Source organism: Bubalus bubalis, chromosome 10 (assembly GCF_019923935.1).
Source record: "Bubalus bubalis isolate 160015118507 breed Murrah chromosome 10, NDDB_SH_1, whole genome shotgun sequence".
Taxonomy (NCBI): domain Eukaryota; kingdom Metazoa; phylum Chordata; class Mammalia; order Artiodactyla; family Bovidae; genus Bubalus; species Bubalus bubalis.
In genome coordinates this window covers 20,420,678-20,433,523 of record NC_059166.1, presented here as the reverse complement: position 1 = coordinate 20,433,523, position 12,846 = coordinate 20,420,678, and the positions used below count along the sequence as shown (strand labels likewise).

Below are 12,846 nucleotides of genomic sequence, written 5' to 3'. Positions count from 1 at the left end.
CATGAGAAACGCTGTGCTGGAAGAAGCACAAGCTGGAATCAAGATTGCCGGGAGAAATATCAATAACCTCAGATATGCAGATGACACCACCCTTATGGCAGAAAGTGAAGAGGAACTCAAAAGCCTCTTGAGTGAAAGGGAAAAGGAGAGTGAAAGGGAAAGAGGAGAGTGAAAAAGTTGGCTTAAAGCTCAACATTTAGAAAACGAAGATCATGGCATCTGGTCCCATCACTTCATGGGAAATAGATGGGGAAACAGTGTCAGACTTTATTTTTGGGGGCTCCAAAATCACTGCACATGGTGATTGCAGCCATAAAATTAAAAAATGTTTACTCCTTGGAAGGAAAGTTATGACCAATCTAAATGGCATATTAAAAAGCAGAGATATTACTTTGCCAACCAAGGTCCATCTAGTCAAGGTTATGGTTTTTCCAGTGGTCATGTATGGATGTGAGAGTTGGACTATGAAGAAAGCTGAGTGCCGAAGAATTGATGCTTTTGAACTGTGGTATTGGAGAAGACTCTTGTGAGTCCCCTGGACTGTTAGGAGATCCAACCAGTCCATCTTAAAGGAGACCAGTGGTGGGTGTTCATTCGAAGGACTGATACTGAGGCTGAAACTCCAATACTTTGGCCACCTCATGTGAGGATTTGACTCATTGGAAAAGACCCTGATGCTGGGAGGGATTGGGGGCAGGAGGAGAAGGGGACAGCAGTGGATGAGATGGCTGGATGGCATCACCAACTCAATGCACATGAGTTTGGGTGAACTCCGGGAGTTGGTGATGGACAGGGAGGCCTGGCATGCTGTGATTCATGGGGTCATAAAGAGTCAGACACGACTGAGCAACTGAACTGAATTGAACAAGTATTTTCATGATTAAATCAACTATAACTTGACCATGTGCCACAACTGTAGCACATCTTGCCTGACGGTAAACCCTACATGTTAGAATTGTGGGTTTTTGTGTCACCAAGAATAATGTATTCTTATGATAATCATCTCAAAGTCCCAGTTATATGTTGGTGCATAAGATTTTCACTATTTTATTAAACCAAGGTATTTTATGTTCTATTAATAGTGAAATTATTGGTAGACATTAAAGGCATATCAATAACAAAGAAATATTATTTCCTCTGCGAGTTCAGAGGACAGACAGGGACTTCGTGGGTGCCAGTGTCTTTTCCAGAGTTAAGTCACTGGACAGATTTTAGGCAGTTGTCCTGAGTTTTACTAATATGAGGTGATGATTCTTTTTTTTTAAATTGGAGGTTAATTGGTTTACAATGTTGTGTTGGTTTCTTCATTATCCGTATGTATACATGTGTCTTCTCCCTCTGGAGCCTCCCTCCCACCCCTTTAGATATCACAGAGCACTGGGCTGGGCTCCCTTTGTTATATAAGCAGCTTCCCACTAACTATCTGTTTTGCATGTGGTAATGTATATGTTTCAATGCTACTCCCTCAATTCGTCCCCTCCGCTCCTTCCCCTGCTGTGTCCACAAATCTGTTCTCTATGTCTGCATCTCTATTTCTGCCCTGCAAATATGTTCATCAGTACCATTTTTCTAGATTCCCTATATATATACATTGTTGTTGTTTAGTCACTAAGTCATGTCTAACTTTTTTGAGACCCCATGGCTTGTAGCCCACAAGACTCCTCTGTCTATGGAATTTCCCAGAGAAGAATACTGAAGTGGGTTGGCATTGCCCTCTCCAGAAAATCTTCTCTACCCAGGGACTGGACCCAGGTCTCCTACTTGGCAAGTAGATTCTTTACCACTAAGCCACCAGGGAAGCATATATATGAATTAATATATGATATTTGTTTTTCTCTTTTTGACTTACTTCACTCTGTATAACAGGCTCTAGGTTGGGGTGATGATTTTTTAAATGACACCTTTATTTGTGATATCTGTATGCTTTCTTATCTGCATGCTACATGCTAAGTCACTTCAGTCATGTCCGATTCTTTGCAACACTATGGACAGTAGCTTGCCAGGCTCCTCTGTTCATGGTATTCTGCAGGCAAAAATACTGGAGTGGGTTGCCACGCCTTCCTCCAGGGGATCTTCCCAACCCAGGGATCGAACTCACATCTCTTATATCTCCCGCACTGGCAAGCCAGTTCTTTACCACTAGTGCCACCTGGGAAGCCCCTTTCTTATTATAGCTTCCCAAATCACAGAGAATAGAGGCTGTTTTAATTGTTTTAACTAAGAATCCATTATTATATTGGTTTCTAGCTTATTTACTTTCAAAGTGTATCTGAAAATGTCTGGTCAAATATTAGATATTTTGTAACTTGGTAATTTTTAATTTTAACATTTCATTTTATGTTTGATTCTCCTAATTCAGATCTGAGCCCATTTGCACAGAGGATATAGTCCTTGTTACATCAGTTTTGAATCTATCCCATAATTGTTTGAGGGTTTCCTAAAATCTATCTTTCATCTTTGTTTTGAATCTTTTAGTGAAAGAAAAACTTCTGAAATTTTCTTATGTAATATATTTTCTATTTTAAAATTTTACACCACTGAGTTATTTAAATCTTCCCTTTTCTAATCCACTCCTTTAAAAATATTTTGCCACATGAGGCTAACAATTAATTGAGTTAATTGGTACATATCTGCAATTCAGGACAATAAGTGTCTAATAAAAATTCTGAATTCTGCCCAAAATATTTTGCCTATACCCCTGAAGTTTAGGAAAATCATCAATTATATCTCTCAATTTGGCTCTAGACCAGGGTTTTCATTCGACTTCAGTGGATCTGACTTGTGTTCTAAAAATTTTAAATGCAGTATTCTTTGCTAATAAAAACTCTAAAGATAGAATATCTCATTTATAAAACCAGGTTGTGTTAAAAAAAGAGAAATGCAAAAAGAGTAGCTTTTGGAATGTTACAAAGGCCTTGACAAAGACTCCATTGGAATTTGAATTTTATTTAGCAGCCTCAGAATGCCAATTAGAAGAGCTGAATACAGTAAGTCCCCTACATACCAACCTTCAAGTTTTGAACCTTCAAAGATGCTAACGTGTGTTCACGCGTCCAATCGTGTAAGTTAGTCCTGGTGTCTGGCATGCACTGTCAGAGTGCATTGTGTGCAAGTAGCTGTGCTTTGTGTACTGTACTGCACAGTGTTGTATGGAGTACAGTAGTATAGTATCTCTATTTCAAGTCCAGGATGGCCAGAAGCAAGTGTAAAAGCAATGGTATATAGCCAATTACGATTGTTGGGTACCTAGGCTAACTTTATTAGACTTATGAACAAATTGAACTTACAAACATGCTCTCAGAAGAGAACGTGTTCATATGTAGGGGGCTTACCGTATTGACTATTAAGTATTTTATCTCCTAATTCATCTACTGTCGTTGCTTAGTCACTAAGTCGTGTCTGACTCTTTTGCGGCCCCATGGACTGTAGCCCACCAGGTTCCTCTGTCCATAGGATTTCCAAGGCAGGAATATTGAAGTGGATTGCCATTTCCTTCTCCAAGCTGTTCTTAAATATTTTAATTTATTGCTTGTGTGCCCCAAAATGGTCATTATTATTCTATCAAATCATCTTTCTAAACGTTATCAAGGAAACAGAAAGATTTAGAGTTAAAATGTGACTTATTTTGGAAGGAGGAGTTCTTCCAGGAATAGCTAAGACTTTGATACAGACAAACGCCTGACACACAAAAGAGGGAGGCCACTCTGGTCAGCCAGGAGCGTGTGCTTGCGAGTGGTCGGCAGTTGTGTGTTAAAATGAGGCTGTTCCTGACTGAGTGATTATCAGAAGCCAGGACTGACACTGACTGGGTAACATGCAAAAGCTGCGTTCACTGACGGCAGCGCTTGTTGAACGGCTGAACAGATTTAAAACGGGTTCTGGTGGTTCCTTGTTCTCATGGCTTTAGAACAATGCATCCTTTCCTAAATTTATGGAAATACATGTTTTTATTCTCACAATTTGGGAAATAACGGCCCAGACCAAACACAAAGCCGTGTGAAAGGGTTTTTGCCAAGACTTGACAAATGTTTTTATCTCTGTGAAGTACAAAACAGACTTTATTCTGGAAGGAAAAGATAAGCCAGGCATTTAGTAACAGGGCTGTCTCTCCTTTCAAGAGGTGGGTGAGGGAGATTTCATCCTTCCTTAGTATGTCTATTAGAGGCTGGTAAGTCAAGGCCCTCAGATGCCACGTACAGATCATACACAACTAAAGAGGTGAGACACTAAGACCTAAAGTAAATAACTTAAAGTGAGTAATGTACTATGTGGCAAATAAGAGAAAACAGAGTCTTCTAAGGAATTCAAATGAAATTTATGTTTAAAACAGCTTTCTGGCTGGCAAGAAAGAAAGAAAGAAAATGCTTTTCTAATGAGCTGGACTTGTGTCTATGAGCTGGATTTGTCGCTGAACAATGGCTACATAAAAATAAAAAATGTGTCATTTTATTTCTTATTAACTTATTCTGTTACACTGTGACCATCTAACTTTCAATGGAAACGCAGTTTCCATTTTTCTCTTTCATTTTCTGAAAGTGTAGAACTGAGTTCCATCCGCAAAGCATCATCCTCTTATAACACTTTAAGAAAAGACTATTTTTATAGGCTTAAGTATGTCACATTAGGCTTGAGATGAGATTAGATCTGGGAGCATGACTGTCCAGAGAAAACAATGGTACATCTTTGTGTGATAAGGAGGCATTTTTAAAAAGGAAGTAAACACCATACATCATGGAAGCTGTGAATATAGCTATGCCCCTGCAACCAGTAAGCACTGTTGTTACTGATCAGCAAAATCTTGGATTCATCTTAAAACTATCTTTCTCATCACAGGATGTGAACCCATTCCTGTCCGCTATCTTGAGTGGAGCAACATAGAGTCCATCATAGCCATCGCCTTCTCCTGCTTGGGCATCCTTGTCACCTTGTTTGTCACCCTGATCTTCGTGCTATACCGAGACACGCCTGTGGTCAAATCCTCCAGCCGGGAGCTCTGCTATATCATCCTAGCTGGCATCTTCCTTGGTTACGTGTGTCCTTTCACCCTGATTGCCAAGCCCACTACCACCTCCTGCTACCTGCAGCGCCTCCTGGTCGGCCTCTCTTCCGCCATGTGCTACTCCGCTTTAGTGACCAAAACCAACCGCATCGCACGCATCTTGGCTGGCAGCAAGAAGAAGATCTGTACCCGGAAGCCCAGGTTTATGAGTGCCTGGGCCCAGGTGATCATTGCCTCAATTCTGATCAGCGTGCAGCTAACCTTGGTGATAACCCTGATCATCATGGAGCCCCCCATGCCCATCCTGTCCTACCCGAGCATCAAAGAAGTCTACCTTATCTGCAATACCAGCAACCTGGGGGTTGTGGCCCCTTTGGGCTACAATGGGCTCCTCATCATGAGCTGTACCTACTATGCCTTCAAGACCCGCAATGTGCCCGCCAACTTCAACGAGGCCAAATACATTGCCTTCACCATGTACACCACCTGCATCATCTGGCTGGCTTTCGTGCCCATTTACTTTGGGAGCAACTACAAGATCATTACTACCTGCTTTGCAGTGAGCCTCAGTGTAACGGTGGCCCTGGGGTGCATGTTCACCCCCAAGATGTACATCATTATTGCCAAACCTGAGAGGAATGTCCGCAGTGCCTTCACCACCTCGGACGTGGTCCGCATGCACGTTGGCGATGGCAAGCTGCCCTGCCGCTCCAACACTTTACTCAGCATTTTCAGAAGAAAGAAACCAGGGGCAGGGAATGCCAAGTGAGTTGTCTGGCCTGGGTTTGCCTTTTCTATTTCTCTTTCTGTCTCTCCCTCTCTCTTTCTATTTTCTTCTATTTGACTAAAGCATGTTCTTCCATTCCCCCAATGTTTTCCATGTCCTTTCTTAATCTTTTCTTTTTTTATCCAAATCTCACATTCTGTTGCAGTAGGAATGTGTTAGTACTAAAGGTCTTCAGTGTTTTTATTTCTTTGAAAGAGCAAGGAGTGTGAAGCAACAACCAGCTGAGTGCATATTCACTCTTACCTGGAATCTACAGCTTCTGTTCTGCCCCTAATGTTTTCCTTTCGCATGGGTCCATCTTCTGTGGAGTATCAGTACATCTCTGGGGTCTGGGAAGAGATGCAATCTCTAGTTCTAATTTCTAGTTTAGATTATGGTTGAGATAGTTTCTGATTTACTTTTTTTTTTATCACTTTTGAGCCATACTCACCTGGGATGGAGAGGGAAGAAATTTAGCACCTGGGGGAACTGGCCTATTTCAAAATTTGAGTTTAGTTAAGCACCAAATATATCCTGAAATAAGTTCCCTTATGAAACTATCTTACCAGGCGCCTCTTCTTTATTTCATATATACTATAAACTTCATAATGCTACACATGAATTGACCTATCTCTACTACAAGGTTATGATCAGAATGATTTCTAGCCATCAAGCACCAAATGAAACAAGAAACCAGATTAAGGTAAAGAGCTCAAACTTGAGAGTCAGTGTGAACATCAAAGTCCAGCTTATTTCTATTTTGGTAATTTTTCTGAGTAGTTTATATAATACACACATTCCTGTATTTTTCCTGACTCTGTTTTGCAGGGAAGCATATGCTAAAATTTGCATGTGTCATCTCATTCTGAGACCCATGAAAACAGATTTCATGTCACATTTACAACATTTAAAATAACATGCATGCTTGAAGTTCTAACAGTAATTTAATTTTCCAAAAATGAAACTATTTCCCCCAGTAGCAGTATTAATTTTACTTTTTGAAACAATCCTATGAAAGTGAAGGCTTTTAATAGTAATAGTTATGTAATTGTTTTAGAACTATTCTGTGCACTTGAATAAGTCAGCCAGGTAAGAGGAATGGGTGTTATTTTCCTCCTTTTGATAAGTGAGGACACCAAACCATTGTGAATTTGTGTGACTCTTAAGTAAATTCCATTTAGTTAGTTATTCTTTGCCTAGGCCTTAACTGGCATGAAATTTCTCATCATAACATATGTCAAAAAATCTACATGCCTTAAATTTCTGGGTTTTATACCTTTGCTTGCAAAGCAGCACCATGGGTCTCTTTTACAGAAACCATATAATTGGTTTGAGGCTCAGATGAGGGAGTCTTGAGGAAATAAATATGTTTGAAGTCCATCAAGTTTTATTATTACTTCAAATAAAGTATCCCTAATTTTTTTCAGTGTTAAGGATGAAGTCAATAGTTTACATCTACTTCTTCATGAAATTCTGATTATTAAAGCCACTTATTTGTTTTCTTCCATTGCCCTGATTTTTCATTCTAACCAACATCCCCTCAGTTCCAGTGAGCATGAAAGCAAAACAACAGTGCTGTGAAATGAAAAAAACAAAAACAAAAAAACAAAACAAAACCCAAAAACCAGACGATAGCTACAGAGTCCAGATGTACAATGGCATCATGACAATTATCATTTAGATGGAAGGAATGAGAGGGAACAAAATGAAAAGAAGGGAGAAAACACTCTTTAAACCTGAGTGTTTGTGAAGACTAAGAGACTTCTGTTGCACCCCAAATGGCTTTCTGAGTGTTTCATTCCACCATCTACCATTACTCAGCTCCATGTTTTCTAACTGCCTTCGTTACGGTTCTTCAGAAGTTTTCTTATGATTTTTGGTCATGAGTCATTTCTGAAAACTGTTCTTCTAACCATTTAATGGAAAGAGGGAACCTATGTAATCAAGATATCTTTTGTTGGTACTCAGGATTATGCATTTTGACAGCTCTCTCAGTGATTCTGTGAGAGACAGATATGGGCATCTGTCCAAGAGAAAAGTGACTAATCCTTAGTACACATTGCTTCACTGCTGGGATAAAGTGAAGTTAGCTTACCATGTATACAGTCCCTGGCTATTGTGCTTATTCTGAGTACCTTCTCACACCTGGAACTGCTTTCATTAAGAGTTGAGAATATTCCCAGCATTATTAAGAATTTAGAAATTAATTTCATTGGAACCACACTTTTGAGAGAAAAATCACCTTGGTCTAAATTGGGCTGGTTGTCTAGGAAGCACTGCTTTCAGCACTTAATGCATTGCTCAACTATTGGCTCTCTTTTATTTATCACATGTTATTAGATTCTGACAATAAGAAATAATACTTCTAATTAGTAATTCTAATATGCAGCTTTCTTTGTACAATTGGTAGCTCCTCCAAAGGGCATCACACAGCTGAGCTGACCCACAGAGGGTATTTGAGTTTAAATTTCCATGGAAAGCGACCATTTATTTACTCATTTTTCTCACTTACTCTGCTGTTACTTCTCTTGTAACTCTCTATGAGACTGTACTTTTAAAATATAACAATAATCTCAGGGCCTGTTTTTACCTTTTTATTGCTGCTTTATGATTGCCTGGTTTGTCTCCAAAGTTGCAAAAACCACAAACAATCTAATATTTTCTACAGCAACAAAAATCTAGCAGAGTTTTGCCAACTGAAGCAAGGGGCTGAAAACTCTAGGGAACACATCACCCAATGAGTGTATTGCCATTCTGGATGTGTAATCCCTACGTTTATGGTGCACTGTGGGTGTTCAGCAGTCTGCATATGTGGCTATAAACACAGAACAGATGCTGTAATGAAGAGCTTCCAACTGATCTATCTTTTTCGATATTATTCTGAGGAGTGGCAAGTCCGACTATATTCATACCAGGCTGTTTCTGAGATAGAGGGAATGGCTGATGTTGTGTGTCTGTTTTTGCAAAGTTTACTTCAATTTGTTGTTTTGTTCACAGCCATATATCTGATATAATCAAAGGTTTGGGCACTTGCCTTTATGTTTTCTGAAATAAAATTTAGGAGGAGTTTAATCAATACATTGGGTGTTTGGATTACTTGAGTTGCTTATAGTTAGAAGTCCTACTAGGCATAATCCTGTCCTGGAAGAGCAATTGAATAACATAATTATCTTTGACCAGGCTAATATCTTAAGCTGTTAATGTATTTGAATGGGAACATATTCGGGCCCTAACTTAATATAAAGATATTGGTAAAATTCTCTTTCTTGGCAGGAGAGGAAGCATAGAAATCCATAGATATGAGTAATTAAGTTATTTAGGTCTGAGTTACTTGTCACTTCCTTTTAAAGCAAAATGAATTAGCATTATGCAACTAAAAGCTTAAAACATTATGTAAATGACATGCTTTCTTTAAAAAAAAATAATTATATCAATGGCTAAATGTCAAACTAACATTTCTAGTCATTTTTTGAATAAATAACCTCAATGAGTGCCAAATAGTTTGAGGGCACATGGAGCTGAAATGTGACAACACACTCCTATGACTTTTTTGGGGTGCGTAATTGAAAGCAAAAAGAAAAACAATGATAATCACCAGAAAAATGCATTAGATTGATGCAAGGAGGTAATTTTAAAACATAGGCTTCTAAGTAAATAGTGTATTAATACGTTCCTGTGATTATTTCTTAAACATCTGTATATATGCTTTTAATGAGGGCAAAAGCTCTAAGTAAAATACAAGTGGAATGATGCTCTGAGGACATCTTTCTCTTGATCTCCTAGAAACATATTGTTTTGTCCGTAAGAAAAGGTAAAGAAGTCTGTAGCATTAGTGTGTATGCTTTAATCTTTCCTCCTTTACTATGAAAGGAACGACGGCTGTTAGCCAGAAGACATCAAATCAAATAGAGATAACATGTTATCTTTCATAAAAAGAACTCATTCACTCTTCTAGCTTGTAAATGAGAAAATCTGTCATTTAAAAATTATTTTCCCTTAATCATCTAATAAATAGCTTTAAAAGTCATTGTGATTCTTCACTTGGTTTTATAGAAGATTTTATTGAAGTACTCATCATAGAATTTTACTACTTGAGACCAACATTTATGGTGGATATGCTGTTTGTTATCCACTTATTTAATCAACAAGTGTGTCAACAGTAACATATGCTTCATAAAAGCACTTAGGTACTTGGTATGGTGCTAGTTAATATTTAGGATAAAAAAAGATTTAAGAGATGGGCACAGACTGAACCAGTCTTATAATATAGTAAGGGAAACACTAAAAAATACAACTAAATATGCTGGGTTAGGTGCCATAATAGAGGACCAATATAATAGTTTGTGTGTTCAGGGAAGAAAGAGATTCAGCCCAGTTAAATGGAGTGGAGTCCATGGAAAGATGAGGAAAGACTTCTTGATAAAAGTATAAAAGTGGTATTTGAACTTAACCATAAAGGATGCTTTTCAACAAGAGAAAATTTGCTATGGTTAGACCATTTCACATGCAGAAAATAATATAAGCAAAGAATTCAGAAATGTTTGTGTACTTTTGGTTTGAAATATGGAATCTGTTGAGTAAAGTACATGGAGAGGTGTAGTATGGGAAAATTTGTAAATACAGAAAGAGGTCAGATTACAGATAGTGATCAATGTTCGAAGAAGAAATTTGGATATTTTTTATGGAGACCACAAGATGCATTAATGACTTTTGTGAAATTTTATGATCATGTGTGAGCTTTATGGGAATAGATCGACTGTAGACAGACTAGTTAATAGAGTGCTACAATAATCCAGAGGACAGGTTAAAAATAAAAGGTTTAAATGAGAGCAAAGAAAGAAAAGTCAAAACCAAGGCATACATATGAAGAAGTTTTCTGAGCTTAAGTTATTAGAACTGAAATAATGATTTGGGGAGAGGAAGAAAGGCATGAACAATAGAAATTATTGTTTGAACTCTCGTAATTTCTGCTACAACTACCATGTAGCAGTTGGTAGTAGAAAAATACAACTACCATGAAAACTGACAGGGAATACAGGAATAGGGCTGGGGAAATGTTGCTAAGTTGGGTTTCAGACTTAACCAATCAAAAATCCTGTAACAGTAATTCAAACAGAGGCATCCATAAGGTTATTTAACAATTTAAGTCAGGAGCTTAAGACGCAGGTCTGAGCCAGAGCTCTAGATTTGAGGATTAATTGTCAATGTCAGTGGCCAAAAGAGTGATTGTGATATGAGAATAGAAGAAAGTCAGAGGAAGAACATTAAGAAACACTTACATTTAAGAGAGAAGATAAATAAGAAAAAAATGAAAGCAATAAACAACACATAATAAAAAGAGGTGGGGGAACAGAGAAATTTTGCATTATCAAGGAAACTAAGCAAGAGACTATTTTAATCCACTCTTTTGCCATAGGCAAATCCCACAGACTGGAGGCTTAAAAGACAGACATCTATCATTTCACTGTTCTGGAGGCTGAGAGTCCAAGATCAGGGTTTCATTATGGCTGAGTTCCGGTAAGACCTCTCCCATTTGGGCTGCAGACAGCTGCCATCTAACCCTAATCATCTCCCAAAGTCTCCATCTCCTAATACCATCATGTTGGGGGGGGTTAAGATGTCAACACATGAATTTAGGGTAAGCACAACCATTCAGTCCATAACAGACTGTTTCAGGATGATAGAACTTGGGATCTCCATGGATGGAGACACCATGGTTATCCTTGAGTGATTTCAGTGGTGAGATGTGAGTAGAATTTTTATTGCAGTACATTGAGGAGCTCATCATTAAAGGAGTTAAGAAGTTTAGACAGTATCTAAGGAGGCCAGGGAAGAGGGAGGTGTGTTATAATACAGGGGAAATGTAAGCTCAAGTATAGTATATGAGAAAGCAACTGACAGACGAGGAGAAATAAAAATATGGAGATCCTAAAGTTTATGCTGGGCAGTCTGACCAAGAACTGTGCCCTTGCTATACAGCTATTTGACATCAATTGACAAGTGTCATAATGAAGCACCAGCTTTGAAGAGTATGTTGATTGTGGTTGATGCCAGTTCTCATTCAGTTACATGTGTGTTGCCTGACATTAGAAAGGAAGAATCAAGCTGGGAAATTAGAGAAATGTTAAATAAAATATGAAAATACAAACCTTTACTACTGATCTTATCAGGTCTCCGGGGATACAAACATTGTAAGAGTTGAGATGGGACAAATGTGGAAAAGCTGAAAAGAAAGGTGTGCTGTCCTGGCCTTGTGAGTGGAGCTGGAGGAGTCACAGCTCCTAAGTTCAGGTTGCTTGTAGAAGAAAGAAGAGAGCTGTGTATAAAGAGTCAGACTCAGATGAGAATGAAAGAGTTCCCTTCATTCAGCTCTGATTAGAAGGGGCTAGAAATCTAAACCCTTGGCTCTCTTCCTGACAGCCAGTCATAGTGCCTGAGCCTGCCAGAGAGAGGATATTTCGTTTGGGGTAAAGCCTTATGCTCCCTGGAAAAAAACAAGCTGAAATGTCTTTACTCTCTGAAGTAAGTAACACTATGACCTAAAAGCACATCAGTCATAATTTAAGATGAAAATAAGTTAGTGAGTAAGTTGTGTGTTGAGGAGCAGCCATGGTGAGAGACCATCTTTAGAGACCACGGGCTTAAGTGCAGGGGGAGGGATGAGGACATGGTCATGTGCGGGATGGGTACAACTTGTTCCCAGCAGGTGCAGCAAATCTGCAGTCAGCATTGTTTTCTTTCCCCCCTCTTCTGAATAATATACTCATTTTGCAAATAACACAGAAATAGCTACTTTCAATACTCATATTTTATGTTTTCAAATTCTATGTTGAGACCATGGGGCACAGATTCTTTTACAGCTTCAAAGAGAACATATTCCTTTTCAATATAGGCTGACTTTTATATTTCTTTCAAATTCAAATGAACTTGCCTGATATACATATTCAAGTTCTCAAACTTAATATTTTATTCTCCTATGTTTATAATGTGTAATTTCTGAACTGAATTCCAAAGCATTCCAGATGGTATCTATAATGACCCAAAGTAGGAACATGGAACATTGTTATGTAAGTAAAAAAAC

At 38.5% G+C, this 12,846-nt stretch overlaps 1 protein-coding gene across 1 annotated transcript in view; it reads left to right on the top strand.

The window, feature by feature from the left end:
* The window catches only part of GRM1 (glutamate metabotropic receptor 1), a 241,665-nt gene extending 235,635 nt beyond the window's left edge, over nt 1-6,030 (top strand). The window contains exon 6 of the mRNA XM_045161917.1: nt 4,834-6,030. Coding sequence (XP_045017852.1) covers nt 4,834-5,768 — 935 coding nt within the window. The 3' untranslated portion in view covers nt 5,769-6,030. The remainder of the gene's footprint in view (nt 1-4,833) is intronic.
* Nucleotides 6,031-12,846: the final 6,816 nt, after the last annotated feature.